Source organism: Diabrotica virgifera, chromosome 2, assembly GCF_917563875.1.
Source record: "Diabrotica virgifera virgifera chromosome 2, PGI_DIABVI_V3a".
Classification (NCBI taxonomy): Eukaryota; Metazoa; Arthropoda; class Insecta; order Coleoptera; family Chrysomelidae; genus Diabrotica; species Diabrotica virgifera.
The window spans coordinates 185,661,272-185,681,243 of NC_065444.1; the positions used below are offsets into that span (position 1 = coordinate 185,661,272).

Sequence of the window (19,972 nt, forward strand, 5' to 3'; positions counted from 1 at the left end):
TTTTGGTGCCGATCAGTGTAGCTTTTGATTAATTTTCTAAATTCTTTTCTGTTCTTTCGGCGTTTGTGCAGTTTCTTGCCAAGATTTGCCCTTATTTTGTAATATATCTGTTATGTCGCAGCTCCATTCTTTTATTGGTGTACCTCTTCTGTTTTTACAGATTGATTTAGCTTCCCACACTTTTTCACTTGCCTGTTACTATCCATTCGTGTTAAATGAACGAACCATGCTAACTTTTTCTCCTTTATTGTGTCAAGTAGCGGTTTGATTTTAAGTCTGTTTCTTATATCTTCATTTCTGAGTCTGTCTGTCATTTTTGCCCCTATCATTCTGTACTTTGGTGTCTTGTGTTTAAGATCCATATTTGTGCTCCATATGTTAATATTGGCCTATATATTATTCATATATTGTCATTTTTGTTTTCCTTGATATCTTTTTGTTGTTGAGGAATCCTCTATTTAGTTAGAACCAGGAATAGTTTTCCTGTACTCTTTAGTCTGTTATTGAGATCGTCCTTGATGCTTTCTCTGTTATTTATTACTGTTCGCAGGTATTTTTATATATTTGTGTGCTTGATTTTTTGTTGATCTATCTCCACCTCGATTAGATCATCCGTGTTTTAACTGTCGTGTGTCGTGATTCAGAAATGAAGAAATGAAAAACAGACTTGAATGCTAACCTCTACTTGAATATTTTTACCCGTACTTTATTTAGACGACAAATTTTTACTTCATTTTTTCTTTAGGTGATCTTGAAGAGCGTGTTAAAATTTTGAAGGCTTCCAATCAACTTTCTTTGGCCTACTTGACAGCTGCTACTCACGGAATGGTAGATGAAGCTGAACAGCTGAAGGAACAAATTGGAGAAAAGAAAGGTTTTCCAGATGTAGATCCAAATGCAAAATTTTTGAAGCCACCTCCTCCAATTCAACAAGCAGAATCCAATTGGCCTTTGTTGACAGTTAGTAGGGTAAGTAGACTAATTTTTTTGTTGGGTAGTCTCAAAACTTGATGGAATGGTTTGTACTTTTTTGAAAATGTTTGTATTCTTCTTCTTTAAGTACTGTGCCAAATTTTAGGCGTGGGTAGCTTCCATGACAATTTGCCGATATCGTTCTCGATCTTGCGCGGCATGTAATAATGCATCTGCTGATAAACCAGTCCACTGACGAATGTTTCAGAGCCATTATGAGCCCATCGAATGAGAATGTTCATGTTTGTATTATACATTTGAATTACAATAATGCGAGAAAAAAATTTTATTATATAACTTTTGATAAGTATCTAGTACCTTAAGTAACACCTTCAACTTTCATAGAAAGGCGACAACTGTCTGCATCACCATCAAAGTCTTTTTTGACATCTTCCAATGACTTTTTTATTCGAACATTTTTTTGTTTATTTATTTATGGTACCGCCCAATTGTACATAAAACATTACGAATGTACATTATAAATGATACATTGAACAAATAATAGTAATAGTAAAAAAATCGGCAAAACAGCTATAAAGAATAAAACAAAATATTAAAGTAACAATACAAAATATAATTATAACAAATCAAATCACCAAAGTAACAATAGTTGCTTGTACTTTATCTTCAGAGAATGATCGTGTTCAATGGAGAATGTTTTCCAAAATTTCATTTGCATGGAAAGTACACATAAGTTGAAACCTATCTGTATCTGTAGAGTAGGGAGTGGGCTGTGGTCCCACAGCACTTAGGCCACAATTGACGCATTGTGCATCCTATCAGGGGGTTGTCGTCGTTAGCTCATTGTCCGTCCGACAATGAGCTCCCAGCTCATCGTCCGTCCTGCCATTTCCAGGAAGGTGGACAAATCACCAGGGGACATCTCCCCTATGTCTGCAGGTCTAAGCCTAGGCTCGCCAAACGCATACTCTCGTATTGACGATAATTCTGATATTCACATACGATATGCTCGACAGTTTCATCATCTCGTTCACACTTTCTGCACAGAGGTGTGTCCACTAGCCCCAGTGTGTGGAAGGGTTTACTTAGTTGTGTCACGGTCCCAGGCCGGCCCTGTCAACACCAGAAGCTTCTGGCGACGAACTGTCTGAGACCCCTTTTTGTTTACTGAATTTGATTTATGTGTTTAAAAGGGGGACCTTTTTAACAGGTACACACCTCGATGTTTCTTTTTGTTCTAGAAAATGTAGTTTGTGTAAATAACCTTTCGATTGTTATTCTAGAATAGGATGTTTGTATTGTAAGAATTCTTCCGAAATAATCTTTCTTATTCTGGAACATTGTAACAAGATATAAAAAGGTGCATTTGAATTAGGGAGAGTCAGTTGTTTTTGTATCGTAACTAAATAAATTACTTCTATTAGATAAGTTATTATAAATGACGCGTGAGAATTCTTAGTTTATGTGTTTTATTAGTGTTGTAGTTAAATTAAGTGTTAATTGTACGTTTTATAAATAAAACATTATCAAATAAGTCTTTGGTTTATTTTAATAATAAATTCAGTGTTTTACTTCTTGTTTAGATGTAAGTTATTAAAAATAAATAAAGTCATTTAAGATTAAACAGTAGTGCCTAAAAACATAAATAATAAAATAGCAAAGTCAACCGCATAAAGTCAGTTTTGTAACATTGGGTCAGAAGTGGATAATAATACAGAATATAAACTCGGTTTAAATACAGTGTGGAATCTTTAATAATAACTAAATATAATTCGTAATAAATAAAGTGTGTGACCATGTCTTCACAACATAAGCAGAAAATTACTGACCTGCTCGTTAAGGAGCTACGCAACGAATTAGAAGAGAGAGAAATGGACACTACTGGGAAAAAGGCTGATCTAGTCGAACGTCTAAAGAACGCTCTGCAAAAAAAGGGGTCTCAAACAGTTCGTAGACAGAAGCTTCTGGTGTTGACAGGGCCAGCCTGGGACCGTGACAGTTGACAATCGCCAGTTAAAAATCCAACTGTCAAGGGTAGGTTTTTCCTGGTCATTCTCAAGTACTTTTCTCATGCTGACTTCCTATGGTTTCTTAGTGTTATCTTGGCAAGTCTACATCCTGGTCCTTTGCCGTTTGCGCGTGGGAGAGACATATTTGGTAATTTCCAAAGTTCAAACCTCAATTGTCTTTTTAATTTAATTGTAGCTCAATCCCATTATATAAACATAATACTAAATTAAACATGCTAAAAGAAAACAGTTTCAAAACCTTGCTAGTCCTTTATGCGTTGTATTCACGATTAAGAGTTTTTGGTAGTTTAACAAAAAAATTTAACTTGCTCTATTGTTATTTACAGGGCTTTTTCGAAAATACGGCCGCAGTTGCTACAGCTTCTGCTAACATGAAATCTCTTATGGCGGAACCTGTGGCCGATATGGGAATGGAAGAGGCACCAGGTTGGGGAGACGACGACGAACTGGAGCTGGATCCAGAAGAGAAGAAAGCTGAAGCTGCTGCAGGTGGTGGTGATGGGGAAGGAGGCTGGGACGTTGAAGATGAAGGATTGGAAATACCTGATTTAGGTCCATCGGTTCCTGTTGAAGCGGAGGGCAATTTTGTTCATTTGCCTACGCAAGGTAAGCGTCAATGCTTTGAAATTTCACAATTTTTTGCTGTACGTCATATATTTTTTCAGGTCCATCCCCACTGGTTACATGGACCAAAAATTCGCAGTTAGTTGCCGACCACATCGCTGCCGGTTCATTTGAATCAGCTGCGAGATTGCTTCATGATCAGTTAGGAGTAGTCGATTTTAAACCATACGAAAGCTTATTTATTAGTTTGTATAGCAGTTCCAGAACAGTTTATTCTTGGCAGCAAAATATACCGCCATCATTTAGCTATCCGTTGAGAAATTGGAAGGATGCCAATGTTAAGAACCAGTTGCCTGCTTCTGGCGTGAAATTGAATGAACTAGTCGCCAAATTACAGGTAACATATTATGATTTTAATTGTACTTGTTTGTTTGCAACTGGCAGCTCAGTACAAATCATGCAAATCTTCACTATATGCAAAGAGCAGTAGCCCATTTACTCACGGTTTTTGCTGTAGATTTCAAAGAACCGCTTGGATTTACATGAAACTTGACATACACATGGCTAACATGTCAAATAAGAAAGTGATATTGTGCCGATGTGTGCGTTTTCCCTGAGGGTGAGTTTCACCCCTTCTCGGGGGTGAGATAATATACGTTCAAAATAAGTCCGGAGTTGGATAAACTGACTAATTCTAAGCCACTTGTTCACTAGTAGAATTTGTTCACCAAGTCAATACTTTTCGAGTTATTTGCGAGCGAATATGTTCATTTTTCAATTTAAAAAAAAACACGTTTTTAGACGGTTTTTCACAACTCAAAAAGTAACCATTTTATCGAAAAAAATATTCGTAGCAAAAATATAGCTTATAAAAACGTTAAAAAAATGCTATATCTATGAAATCTGTAGACTGTAGACCCAGTAGAAGCAGAGTTGTAGCTAACGAAAAATAGGTTCTTATTCGTCAAATTCCAAATCAAATGTTGCAACGTGAAATAACCAAAAAGTGAAGCACTTTTTGGGAAAAACTCATCACAACTTTTTTAAAGTGTTTAAAATATCTTTAAAGTCGGTTCGCTAAACTCAGACACAAGTTTCTAGTGATTTTAGTAAGTAATTTTGCCAATTTGGTAAAATTTGCAAACAAAATAATTACTAAATAGTTAGTAATTTTGCAAATTTTGGTAAAATTGGCCAAAACCAAAAAAAATACCTACTAAAATCACTAGCCAGTTGTGTCTCGAGTTTAGCGAACCGAATATATCTTTGTTTTTTTTTAAGTTTCTAGCATCAAAAGTAAATTACGTTCAAAATAAAGTTTTTTTTGGTAAAAAAATCGTAAATATCACCCCCTAATTAGCATCCCAAATGAACTTAATCGTTACCGCTTCACAAGTTACTTTGCCTTATGTTTTTTATATGATCTGTAAGTTTCATCGGTTTAAAGAGTTTGGTTTTAAATTTGGTTTTAAAGTATTTTTTTTTTAATTTTGAAAAAAATATTTTACCTTAAAAATAATCAGTGCTACAAAAAATCTCAAGGAGTAAAAAAATGTAGTTTTTGCTTTTCTGAATATGTTGATTTTTTTGTTTTAATGTAAGACAAAATATTGGTTAAGATATGACTGTTCAAAATTTGCATACACTCATGATTAGTGACTCGTTCAAGCCATTTTAACTACAGCCTTTTCAAAAATAAGCATCTTGAACCGATGAAACTTACAGATCATTTAAACAATATATAAGCAAAGTAATTAGGGAGTGATTTACATTAAAAAAAAAACAAAAATAAAGCTTTTTTTAAACACTTTAAAATTGTAATGAGTTTCCCCGTAAAGTGTTTGATTTTTTGGTTATTCCACGTTGAAATATTGTATTTGGAATTTGACGAATAAAAACCTACTTTTTATTAGCTACAACTCTGCTTCTACTGGGTCTAGAGACTTCATATATACACCAATTTTTTCACTTTTTTATAAGCTATATTTTTTTCCTAAGAATATTTTTTTAGATAAAATACTTTTTGAGCTATTTGTGAAATTCGTCTAAAAACTTTTTTTATTGAAAAATGAACATATTCACTCGCAAATAAAACTAAGTGTTGACTTAGTAAAAAGACGCTATAGAACAAAAGTTGCTTAGAATTAGCCAGTTTATCCAATTCCGGACTTATTTTGAACGTATGTTTTTTCACCTCAAGAAAGGGTGAAAGTCACCCCCAGGTCAAAAGCACACATCGGCACAATATCACTTTTTTTTATTTGACATGTTAGCTATGCTATGGGTATGCCAAATTTCATGTCAATCCAAACGGTTCTTTAAAATGTGGAGGTTTTGCAATATTTTACCTTGAGTGAATGGACTACAGGTAAATTAGTCAAACTGTAATCACTCAAAATAATTTCCTCTCCTGTTGAAATGTAGTTTTAGATATTAGTTTTCAAAGAGTCCACCCTGATCATATAGAAATAACAAGACAAACCCATGGATTATATACCTAACATGTATGAAAATCGTGAGGTCAGTTGGAGAATCAAAAACGGCAGATTTATATGTTAAATAAAATTAATGTTAAAGCGGATACATCGTATTGGTATAGTCGATTCGCTAATCTGAGACACAACTGTCTACACTATAATCACAATAAAGATGCATTAGAAATAAACAAGCACGATGAGCACTTCCAAATTATGATTTAGGAGTGCTTCTCGAACATTCAACGTGTCTTGGTTGGCTTATTTCTATATAGTGCATTCTACATCATCCTTACATATGTTTCTGGGACGGCCTACTGATCTTCTATCGTCTCTCAAAAAACACTGTCTTTAACACTCTGTCTTCCTCTGATCTACCACATGAATTGCCTATATTATCTTAGCTTTTACATGTCTGACGATGTTTTCACTACCATACACAGTCACCAATTCAACTTTGCGGCACCTTCTCCACTCTCCTGTCCCTTCATCTCTTTGAGGAACAAATAATATCATTCATTCATTCATCAAATATCATTTGAGAACTTTGCTTTCAAATACCAGCAGCTTATTTATTTCCCTCTGATGTAGAGTCAATGTTTCACTTTCTTAAATATGTAACAATTGGGGGAATAATTGGATGTACAGTTTTAATTTATATTGTTTTTTAGCAGATAGATCTTAATAATGATAATAGGGAGTATAATGCTCTATTCCACGCAGCCATCCTTGCTGACAGTGTGCTCACTAGGGAGACCAAAGGATTGTATCCTCGCTCCGACCCTCGCTCCCTGGTATTTATATTGGTGAATTCTCGCATTTAAAATAAATACATCATTTTAAAGGCGAGAATTCACCAATATAAATACCAGGGAGCGAGGGTCGGAGCGAGGATACAATCCTTTGGTCTCTGTAGTGAGCACACCCTTAGACCTCTTTTTATATGTCGTTGTGATCTGTGATTACCGCCCCCTGTATATTTAAACTCTTTTACTACTTCGAAGTTGTGGTCATTAATAGTTGTTATATTCTGCCCAACTCTTTGTCTTGGATTTTTGGTTACTAGCATATATTTCGTCTTCTCCTCATTTATTCGAAGGCACAGACTACCTGTTTCTTCCTCGAGTTGTCAAAACACCTCTCTCACGTCTCTTGTAGAATAAACGATTGCACCTATATCATCAGCAAAGGCAAACAATAGTTTTGATCCTCGATTCTTAAATCCTCCTGTCAGCTGAGATGATATTTTACTTATTACATATTCTAAAGCCAAATTGAACAGCCACAGTGATAAGGGGTCTCCTTTACAAGTACTGATGTTACACTTAGTTTTTTATATTTGCTGTCAGTAATTTAAGACATTTTGCAACACAAAAATTAAAAGTAATTCAGGTACATTTATTGAGAGCCACAAAAGTAATCCTTTAAAGAGCCACATGTGGCTCGCGAGCCACAGTTTGGCCACCCCTGATATATAGGTTTGCATAAAATAGGTACTTTCTAAATTAAATGGAAATAAAAAACCGATTGTTGAATCGTTACAACATGTACTGGGGTTTTTTGTTCAGTAGTATATTATCATGATCAAAAATTGAAAAAACTCAGATCTATTCTTTTATAATCTTTTTTAAAGTTGACATTATTAAATTACGTTTTCCTGTACAAATAATCGATAATTCTTTTGCAGGCTTGCTATCAACTCACTACAGGAGGCAAATTCACGGAAGCCATAGAAAAATTTCAAACTCTTCTTCTCTCAGTAACGTTAGTAGTAGTAGAGAATAAACAAGAAATATCGGAAGCACAACAGTTGTTGAGGATATGTAGTGAATACATTTGTGGTCTTCAGATGGAAACTTTAAGAAAAACTTTACCAAAAGCTTCACATGAAGAACAAAAACGTCAATGCGAGATGGCGGCTTACTTCACACATTGTAAACTTCAGGTATGTGGATAAATTATACACTTCATCGTTTGTTCTCTTTTTCGTGAGCGAAACAAAATACCTTATTCGCGGTGTGCAAGTACTTGGAAGGGAAACGAGAAACGACCGTGCGCGAGTCGCGGAGAAATATTGCAACTATCTTAAATAATTCATATTGTCCATTGAAATTGTCAAATTGACGTATATTTCATACCTTCTGTCATTGAAGCAGAAAAATTATATATTGCTCCACAATATTGATATGATATGCAATTATTATATAAAGGTAAATTTAATTAATTGTATTTGGCTTGCAGTACTGCATTTTAATAACTAATTTTATTTACTACATACAATTGTTTACGTTTGCATAACATAACCTGCATCTTATTTTTTCTTCTTATTATTTTTTTGGACTATGGCCTTGACAATTATCCAGCAACCAGGACTAATATAATTGGCCAATATAATTAAAAGTGCGAATAAAAGTACAGAACGTAGAAATAGAGGTCGCTTTGCCGAACTTGCACGGTCCCAATAAGATAAAATTGCTAAACATGTATTATTATTAGTATTGTTTCTATACTAAAAGCCACAGTTAGTAGGCAGTGCGGATAGAATAGGACAATTCAGTGGCGCACACACACACCCCCCTACACGCGACACTATATATACACGAAATTTTCGATTTTCTAAATCTGACTGAATTGAAAATTGGGCCAAATCCCATCTTAAACTTCAGGAAAAGACTCACCCATTCATATGTCAGCCATCCATTTTGGTCCAAGGGTGTGGATTTTACAGCCCTTCCTATTTAGAGTCTGTTTTTCGTTCTCATCCCCAAAACTTCGAAAATTTAAGTCCTATCTTTGCGGCTTCTAATAGTACTGATCGTTACCTTTTCAACGCATGTCTAATTTTGAAAATCGGTTATACCATTCAAAAGTTACCGAGCTCAGATATATGACTCAATTTCAATTTAAAAAAGGGAAAATGTTTGTGGATATGTATGTGTGTAGAAAAGTTCAACCGATCTGAATATTTTTTTCTGTGTTTGAAGAGGAGGTCAGGGTCGATTCAGAACCGTTGTAGTTTTTAAATTTTGACCAACCATAAGCCAACTATAGGACTTAGTAGGTACAAACTGACATATTTTTTGGGGGTATATATCTTCGGTTCAAGAAGAGACAGGAGAACCACAAATACAAAAAATCAATAGTGTTGAGTTATGCTTTTAAATGGTGTATAAGCCGACAGGATCAGACATACACACGGCTCAGTATAGCCGAAAAACTGAAAAACAAGCTTTGAAAATTTTGGTTTTTCGACAATTACTCAAAATTTCAACCTACGAATTGCGCCAATAACTGAGCGTTTGTAAAAGGACTCTAGACGAATCTAACGGTGTATACCTCATATCCGGGAAAATTCGAATTTTTAAGTTATAGGCTTCATAAGTATGATCAAATCTATTTCCTATGGGAAAAAAACGGTTTTTCAAGCTCAATAATTCCTGTAATAGCTTTAGTTATACTTGACCTTAGATGCATCAGATACTACTTGTCAATACGTTTCAAACTCATGTTTAGTGATCAAAATCGGTTAAGCCGTTTAGAAGTTATTAAGCTACAATAGTATAATCCAATTAACGATTATTCCCGAAATGGTTTATGTAGTTGTAGTGGTTACGACGCTAAATTTGATCTGACAATGGGCAATCCGAGTATATTTACCGACCATCTCAATATTTTTTTCAATCTATTTCGAATAGAAAAAAATCTAGTGTACATTCGATGGACACTAGATCATTTGGGAGATAATGCGACAAAGGCGACCATTTATAAAGCTTAACGTGTAATCGAGAAACATTGAATTCAACTTCATACATTTAATTTATTAATAACTTTGAAAAACTCCTGATACAAGAATAAAAAACCGCTAAACGCCGTAAAAATGAGTGGCGCATACAATGTTCCAGCTACAAAAGATCTGATACGAATATTACGTGGCGCAAAAATGTATGTTCATTTTGATGCAAAACAAAATTCTAGTTTTATTTTAAAAGATTTTTCCATAATATTTGCTAAATTTAAAGTAAACACGCCACAAAAGAGTTTCAAAATTCAAACTGTATCAAAGTTACTCTTTTGTGGCGCGTTTTACTTCAAATTGAGCAAATATTATGAACTTTTAAAATAAAACTAGAATTTTGTTTTGCATAGTAGATCTTTTGTAGCTGGAATATTGTATGCGCCACTCATTTTTACGGCGTTTAGCGGTTTTTTATTCTTGTATTTCTTATCGTAGAATGGCCGACCACGTTGCCGGTTTGTCCCGAGCGGCGCATTAGGATCGGATTTAAGAATCATAGCACTGGAATATACGCGCACGCAATAATTGCCGACGGTTGTATACCACTGTGCCGACATGAGCTGGATCCATGCGCGCCGTGTAAGACTAATACTGCATTCTAACTCTGGCTTTTACTTTATATAACAGATTTAAATCATAACATTCTCATTCCATCATTCTCATTCCTGGGAGACTCTCTCCCTGTCGAGCCTTAGATGGCTTGATATGCTAAAGTATTCTTCTTTTTCTCGTAGCACTACAACCCGGGGTGGGTCTTGGCTGACGGCACAACTCGCTTCCATTTCGAACGGTCGTCCATGATAGTTGGCTCAGTGGGCTCAATATGGCCATATGTTATCTCTCCATCGCATTCGTGGACTTCCTAAAGGCCTTATTCCTGTCGGGGCTTCCTCCCAGATTAGCTTTGCATGGCGATTATTAGGGAGTCTATGGATATGACCTGCTCATCTTGTTCGTTGCGACTTAATCTCTTGGACTATGTCGCTAGCGCTGTTCTTATGTCATCTCACTGCATCTGCTTGACATCGGAATTTGTTCTCATTCGGTATTTATTAGTACTCGGGCCGTAATCAGGTCTAAAGATTCTTCTGAGGATTTTTCTCTCAAAACACTATAGTTTTCTTTCCGTTGTCTTTGTAAGCGTCCTCGTCATGCACCCATAAATGAGCATCAGTCTAATCACTGTCTTATATCGTTGGTACACTTCGTGTCATAAAAAACTGGTACAACTCTTATAACCGAAAATCATGTTTTTCAAGTTGTGTAAATTGATCTTGTCAAATGTGTCATTCTAATTTCTAGGGCAACGTTGCCCATTCAACGAAAATATTATATCAAACTAGGCAAAAACAGGGCTGTGCGACAGACCGCAAGTGACAGTCAGTCACATTTATTTAAACATGCATCCTAAAAATTCTATTAATTTTGTAATTTTCCATCACCTCAAGTAAGTACCCATACATTGATTCATGATTTATTATAATTTATGAAAATATTTCAAAAATAAAAATGTATACCATTTTTATTCATTCAGTTGCGGTGCGAAACCAAAACTGTCTTAATTTTTACTCAGATCAGAGAGTGCAGCCAGCACTCTTATCGACGATTTCACCTCTTTTTAGAGGTTCATCAGAGACTGCATAGGCTGCTTTTCTCTGGCCCAGGTAAAAATCTTCGACATATCCATCTCCCACCGCAACTGACGAGATGGTAGTAGGTGCCTAGCGGCATCTGCTAAATAAAAGACTAAGTTTTTCAACCTAATAAAAATATTTGTAAATTAAATATTTTTAAAAGATTTTTAATTGAAAAACTTTATTGGCCCATTTCCTGGTGACAACCTCCAAGGCTTCTACAATATGCAAGCACGTGGATGCTGCAGTGAAGACTAAGGGGAAGGAATTCTACACTATGCAATTCACAACCCCCGTCTGCAGCGTGTTAAAGTTCCAGCGGAAAATGGACCTAGTTACTCTATAGGAGTAATACTAATAAAAATAAAAATGTATACCATTTTTATTCATTCAGTTGCGGTGCGAAACCAAAACTGTCTTAATTTTTACTCAGATCAGAGAGTGCAGCCAGCACTCTTATCGACGATTTCACCTCTTTTTAGAGGTTCATCAGAGACTGCATAGGCTGCTTTTCTCTGGCCCAGGTAAAAATCTTCGACATATCCATCTCCCACCGCAACTGACGAGATGGTAGTAGGTGCCTAGCGGCATCTGCTAAATAAAAGACTAAGTTTTTCAACCTAATAAAAATAAAATTTAGGTTGAAAAACTTAGTCTTTTATTTAGCAGATGCCACTAGGCACCTACTACCATCTCGTCAGTTGCGGTGGGAGATGGATATGTCGAAGATTTTTACCTGGGCCAGAGAAAAGCAGCCTATGCAGTATCTGATGAACCTCTAAAAAGAGGTGAAATCGTCGATAAGAGTGCTGGCTGCACTCTCTGATCTGAGTAAAAATTAAGACAGTTTTGGTTTCGCACCGCAACTGAATGAATAAAAATGGTATACATTTTTATTTTTATTAGTATTACTCCTATAGAGTAACTAGGTCCATTTTCCGCTGGAACTTTACCACGCTGCAGACGGGGGTTGTGAATTGCATAGTGTAGAATTCCTTCTCCTTAGTCTTCACTGCAGCATCCATGTGCTTGCATATTGTAGAAGCCTTGGAGGTTGTCACCAGGAAATGGACCAATAAAGTTTTTCAATTAAAAATCTTTTAAAAATATTTAATTTACAAATATTTTTATTAGGTTGAAAAACTTAGTTTTTTTTTTGAAAATATTTCAATTAAAAAATAATGATGAATAAAAAAATCTAGACATGACTTTAAATATTATGTTTAATTTCAAATCGAGAGGTGTGATTGGTTTCTCGTAAAGTGTAGTACAAAACTATTGAGTTCTTTAAGGGGGGGGGGGGTATGGTTTGAAATCAACATATCAAGCACATTTTTGTGAATTTTTTTCGAAGCTATGGTACAATTATTTTATTTTTAAATTAAATAAACATATTAAGTACAATTAAAAGAATATTTAGAAAAAAATGCAATCCAAAATATTGAAAAGTAAGCCATTGGTGACAAATTTTGACAGGCAGCTCACAAAAAAATGGATTTTGCGGTGGACATCAGAACTCGTCACTAGATCATACGAAACAAAAAATTCAAAAAATTTAATTAGCTTATGAGTTTCACGATGTCACAACGTCGAGTTTTTTATTTTTAATGATTTTTGAATTTTTGGTATCACTCAGAAATCAAAAAAATGAAATTTTTGGTAAATATTTTGTGAAAATCGACAGATTTATTATTGTTGAACAAAAAATAAGCAAAAAAAAAGAAAAATATCTCGACGTTGTTACCTCATGAAATGTCTCAAGAAAATCTGTGCAAAATATCAGGTAGATCGGCCGAGTAGTTTTTCAGTTACAATGTCCACCGCATTTGAAAAAGCAGTTTTGAGAAAACTGCGTTTAAAGTTTTGATAACTGCATCTTCATCTTCTTATTTGTCTGCCAAATCGTAAAGTGATGCACATTGGAATATGTTTTTTGAATCGAGAGTAATCTACAAAAGAGAAGGCGAACAGTTGTTTAACGTTTCTCACTACGCTCAAGCGTGCTGGCGCGAAGTCGCGAGTCGAAGGTAGAGATATTCAACACGCTGTATCTCTGGTAATTTTACTCCGATTATTTTGACATTTTCAGAGAGTATTCTTGAAAGTATGCACTTTTATTGGAAATAATAAAAAAAAATTAAATATTTTAAACCATACTCCCCCTTAAAGATCCTTTCATCCTGCAAACATTTTGGACAATAACTCAACCCCTTTCTCTGGTTAAATTTATTAGATACATTTTTTTGTTGTTAATGATAAAAATAATACCTATCAAAAAACTTTATACCTACATTTTTGAACGTTATTCGTAATTCCATTTTGAACGTAATTCCATTATCTGTGATGGCAACAACGAAGTGATTCACGAACCATTGTGTCCAGTGAGAACACAGGTTTACATTGGGAAAAAAAGTGTACCAGTTTTATATGACGCGAAGTATACCTATGATTAATGTGATTCCTAATACATTTTCAGTGAAAATAAGAACTCTTTGATAATTGTTGGCGATACAATTTTTTTTATATGCGTGTCCGCGAAGATTATAACTCCCAAAATATTTTTGACAAAAAAATTTAGTTCTTAATAAATACCGACGAAAACCATTATTTCCCATTATTATTTATTACTTTTGACCCGAGTTCGGGCAAGCAGTCGAGTGCGGGGAAGACACTTTCCGCATGAGTTAGGAACAATATTTTTTCTAGGGCCGTACGTTTGGAAAAAAGCCACAAAAAATAAATCATATCAATTTTTATTTAGAAGTGAAAATACACAAATTAATTCTTTGACAAGGTTGTCAAAACCAAACTTTCAATATAATGAGTTACCACGACGACGATAGTAGTTTCCATGACGACGATTCAAAACCATTGTAATTTTCTACTGATCTGACTTTTAAATATTATGTCAAAATAATTTTATTTCATCGAATTATCGCCCTAATTTCATTAAAACATGAACACAATAAGATAAATTTGAAATAAATTAGTAAATAATATCTAAATATTAGTTTATTGCATGTATTATAATATATTATAATGCCATATTACAAGGTATTTTACTTTCCCGCACGCCGTGCGGGAAAATTTACTTTCACGCACGACGTGCGGGAAAGTGCAAATTTCGGAAACGAAATGCGTGCATGAAAGTGGTTCTTTTAGCACGGCCGTAGAAAATAGTATATTGTGCAACAAGTGCAGAAATGTACTAATTTCTCACGAGTTTGAAAAGTTGCGGTACGAGCGCAAGCGAGTGCCGCAATTCAAACGAGTGAGAAATTACCTTTCTGCACGTGTTTCACACTATACTTTTTCTACAAGCACAGTTTTTCCTAAAAATAAAAATCACAATTTCCAAACGACGATTAATTATAATAGGTACCTATGTGATAAATTTTAAACTGTATTTAATTAATACCTACTAATCAATTTAAATTCCTTATACCTAAATAAATTGCACAGAAATCAGTTAAAAAAATTAATGCACTGCCTTAATTTGTTTAAATTTAAACAATTATTACACATTATTGACATTATAGTTATTTATGCAGTCACGGATTTACACAAAACCTACTTCATTCGACGTCTCTTGCACAGGTTGCTAAATCCTTATTGGTTATTTGATAATTATAAAATGTTTAATAAGAATAAAATTGTAAAATAAAACAGTTGTAACATCCATAATTTAGTTTCTATGCTATAGTTAAATATAATAATTGTCTTATAGGTTATATATTTGTCTAAAGTTTAACCACAGATGTAAACAGAATATACCTAACGTTACTCAGAATGCGGTAGTCCACGGATGTAAACAGAATATAACGTTACTCGGAATGAGGTAGTCAACTGTGCAGAAAAGAACTTTGCGGCACAGAAACGTCACTTTGCGGCACAGAAACGTCACTTTTCTGCAAACTAATGTCAAATATCTTATACTGTGAGAAAATATCAAGTTTGCTAACATAAAACCGTGCAGAAAAGTGCACTTTGAATAGTGGTTGTAGAAAAATAATATTTTTCGCGGCGTTTATTGTTTTACTCTTAACCGCATTTTTCGGAGTTAATACTTTTCATAGGCGGTGGTGATATGCTTTTTCTCATGAGGATCTTTCAGTGCGTCACAGTTTTTCGATTTCTTTCTAACGCGTTAAATTGCATGTGACAGAAAAAAACGCACGTCGGTGATTACATTTCGTCGGTAACATTTATAACATTTATTCTAGTTGTCAATAGATGACGCTATAATCGAAATAAAAATTATTTTCGAATCATATAATATATCTTCGAATATAATCAGTACAATTTATAAGACTATACAAATCAAAGAAAATACCAATTTATAAATGCAATAAACAGAATTGATTTGTTTTTATGCCAAATTGCAAATAAAATTTGACAACTGTCAGATTTAACTAAAATGTCATGTCACTAAAATGTATATTATCACGGACTTACCTTTTTTTCTATCATTTGTGACGCACTAAAAAATGCTCATGAAAAGAAGCATATATCATGAGTTTTGATGTTCGTATTAGGCTTTTAGATTTATTAGTGTTGTAATGGCTATACATACATCTATTTGCTGCCTGGATTCTCCCTTTTATCTCTTCCGTGATATCGCTCTTTTATCTCTGCTGGAGTATTGCAGTATAAATAATTATTACTAATTATCAGTGGTGTAATTGAGTATGTCACAAAAATTTTCTTACGTATCTGGATGCTCAAAACAGTACCGCTTTTTGCATGGTCTTATAGAAATAGTTAAAAAAGTTTTTCGATGACACACATGGCTGAAAATAATAGTTATCCTGTTTCTTTTCGGAAGCCGTTTGATATAACCGGTCTTACTGTAGTCAATTGGCTTATTGTACATCTTCCATTCGTGTAACCTTCTGGTTCAGGTTTTAGTGTCAACGACTACTAACCTAGCCGAGACTGACGGTTTTACGTGCCCTCTAAGCGCGGTGTAGACTAGGTTAATTTAAAAAATAAAAAATTAAACATATCTTCTAAGTTCTCACTAAGAATTTTCTCACCGTAGAAATTAATAACTGTATTGGATTTGAAGTTTCCGCAGAAGCTATATATGATTTCTATGGTTTTTCGAGTTTGACTCCGAATTGAATAGTTTTGGTTTTTAGAAAAACCATGGTTTTGACGCCATTCTCAAGTCAGATTAATTCTGCTTCTGCCTGGTGTTAGAGCAGAACTGATTTCTAGGTCGCTATATCATAATCATCATCTCTGGTTTTTAAATCTTTCGGATGATTTTCAATTTCGATTGCTTCCCTAATTACACGTTTGGTTCTATTTTCAATATAACCTAGCATTGTTGTTCCATAAGTTTATTTTATATCCAATGTTTATGATATGTTCTGTTAGGGATGACGTCTTCTCTTTCGATAACACTTTGATGTTCTTCTCGGCTAACTTATTTTCTTCTATTGGTCTGTCCGATGTACTATTTGTCGCAGTGTTCTTGTATACTCTTTGATTTTCCAACGCAACTTTTATTTTTGCAGATGGTAATCTGGTTGCGATTTTCCTGTCGGTCTTAAATACAGTGATGAGCGTGCTAATAACCGGCAAAATAACAAAAGACGGAACCTAAGTTGTGAGATAAAGAGGGATGAAACTAGTAGAGGTGGGACATATAGCGGTAGAAACCTATAAATTTACATTATATTGATTGTTTACCACCTTTAGATGTATCAGAGGAGTATGTCAATTAAAACTGTCCTGTCACAGTGCTAGATGCCAAACTCGTCCGATACGTCTAAAGGTGGGGAACAATCAATATAACGTAAATTTATAGGGTTCTATCTAAATTTCCCACCTCTACTAGTTTCATCTCTTTTTATCTCACAACTTAATATGGTTTCTGTCTTTTACGTTATTTTGCCGGTTATTAGCGCACTCATCACTGTATAGTCTGTATTTTGTTTTTCCTTAGAATTACGCTGATTTTGTCTATAGGACAGTATAGTTTTTCCGATTGGTTTTTCGTCTTGTTCTGAGTCTCTAATTTAGTTTCGAGATTTCTGTGTTTTGCAATCGTAGACGTGGAGGAGCCATTTTTCTTAAGGCTGTTTTGATTTTGTACATGTCTTCGTTGTTATGCTCATCATCTGTCAGTTTTTCAGACTTGTGATTAAGGTTTTTATGAAGTTATACTTCTTTACGATCGAGGGTGAAATTTTATAATTCCCTGGCGCATGCGCAGACAGACAGTATGTAGTTCGTTGATAATCTTTCAAATTATGTATGTATCAGCGCAAATAAGTCATTAAAAGCATATATTAGTGTTCTTAGTAAATGTATTATTTATTATAATTTTTGTGTCTTTGGATTTGTCTTCCTCGGGAGTAAGATAATAAAATATCTATTTTTATACTTTACTTTGATCTATTTGTCACCGTGATGTGTAATTATATCCGACACGTCAATAGCACGGGGCTTGATAGCTCGGTTGGTATAGCATTGGACCAGAGATCAAGAGATCGTGGGTTCAAATCCCGGACTATTCATATTCTCTTTTTTTTGTATTGTTAAGTTTTGGTTAATTTTTGGTATTGTAACTGTTAAGTCAATTTATTTCGTTGAAATTATATAATAGAAGTATAACTTCTTACGTGCGTACAAAGTACACATACATTCTTTTTTACCGAATTTAATTGTGCAGAATGATTGTGTGAATCTGCGCGTAAATGTCTGTCAGTATGGGTTGGTTTTCGGTATAGGTACTGGATATCCCATCCTTCCATATTTTTTCTTTATAACCAACATATTTAAGGGTACTAAAATAGTACTTTATAACCAACATGGTAGACTGTATTTTGAGATGGATATTGATGTGTTGAGTGTTTCTTCTCCGTGTGTCCATAAAATAAATGTGTCGTCAACCTACCGAAGCCACATTTTGAATTTATGCTCTGCTGTTTGTTTCCATATCCTGGCTGACCAGCTACAACCATAAGCAGAGGAAGCGGACTCTTACGTCAAGAACGCAAGCCACTTTATCGACTGTATAAAGGATGTTACTCTCGAACATGGACACTTGTTAGTTAGCTTTGATGTAGTCTTATTATTCATCAATGTTCCAGTAGAAGAACATTATTATACGCAGAAAATATCCAATACCACAGGATACACTAAACTTGGGGCATTACTTGAATAACATCTATTTCATCTACAAGAACCTTAAGATACAAACAAGTTGAAGGAGCACTAAAGGCCGGAAGGAGAACCAAAAGGTCAGAATTAGGTCTAAGGTTCCATGCCCGCAGGAGTAGAAATTAGGAGGGGAGTTAGACAAGGATGTGTTCTGCTGTTTAATCTTTATTCTGAGTTTTTACTTAAAGAGGCACTGGAGTATTCCACGAACAATGAACATTGCGCTAACAAGGAAGGCAAAACTTATTTTTTTTTGTAAACTACTGGTTTCTGGGCTTACAGGCCCTGTTTTGGAAATATTTTTACTGATGTTTCATCGGTAGCTGTGACTAAATTTTCTATCCACGTACTTATTGATAGTTGCATATATTTCTTCATATGTTTCTTTATTTTTTGATTTTATCATATTAATCTTCATATTTTTTAACGTTACTGAGTATTTTTTTGAAATATTGCTTTTTGTTTCAGCCTATACATCAAATTTTAACACTCAGGACTGCTCTAAATATGTTCTTTAAGCTAAAAAATTACAAAACAGCAGCATCATTTGCTAAAAGACTTCTTGAGCTCGGCCCAAGACCTGAAGTAGCTCAACAAGCTAGAAAGATCATTCAAGCCTGTGATACCAATCTGACCGATGAATTACAGATGCAGTATGATGAACATAATCCTTTCAACCTGTGTGGTCATTCGTATACACCGATTTATAGAGGAAAAGCCGAAGAAAAGTGTCCGTTGTGTGGAACTTCTTACTTACCTAAATATAAGGGAACATTGTGCAATGTTTGCCGGGTAGCTGAAGTTGGAAAGGATTGTATTGGACTCAGAATAAGTGTACATCAATTTAGATAGGTTAAATGCATTTTGTATTTGGAAATGATTAAGTATTGATATATTTGAGATCTTATTCTCAGGTTAGAGATAATGTTTTATTATAAATTTTATTTTATTTGTAAAAATATATGTTTGATAATCTAAAGTTACTTCTTTTATTTGAAATAGACCATATCGAACTACTGTAATAATGTAGTTCGATTTCCAAAGTCTAAATAGTGGTTAACAAATATCTCAGATTACTATTTACTTAAAGTGGCAGTTATCTTTGAAGATAACTTTTGCATCAAGGTACTATGCTGAGATTGAAGTATAACATAAGGAACAATATATGTCTGTAGGAAAAATAAAGCAGACAACATCGAGAATAAGTCTTTTATTGGCTGGAGAGATATATATTATTTTAAACGAAACTCGAATCAAAGTAAATACAAAATTCTCAACTACTCTGAGTGACTCGATGAATAATATTTCCCCATTCACTTTTGTTTCGACAACTTAAAATAATCTGCCATGCGAACGATGCAATACTAA

The 19,972-nt window shown here is 34.4% G+C and overlaps 1 protein-coding gene across 2 annotated transcripts in view; it reads left to right on the forward strand.

Annotated features, from left to right (window-relative positions):
- The window catches only part of LOC114338983 (coatomer subunit alpha), a 52,351-nt gene extending 32,768 nt beyond the window's left edge, over positions 1-19,583 (forward strand). For both annotated transcript variants that reach the window (XM_028289611.2, XM_028289613.2), the window contains exons 9-13: positions 746-969; positions 3,290-3,569; positions 3,629-3,924; positions 7,689-7,946; positions 19,073-19,583. In XM_028289611.2, the coding sequence (XP_028145412.1) occupies positions 746-969; positions 3,290-3,569; positions 3,629-3,924; positions 7,689-7,946; positions 19,073-19,456 (1,442 nt within the window). In that variant the 3' untranslated portion in view covers positions 19,457-19,583. The remainder of the gene's footprint in view (positions 1-745; positions 970-3,289; positions 3,570-3,628; positions 3,925-7,688; positions 7,947-19,072) is intronic.
- The last annotated feature ends 389 nt before the right edge of the window (positions 19,584-19,972 follow it).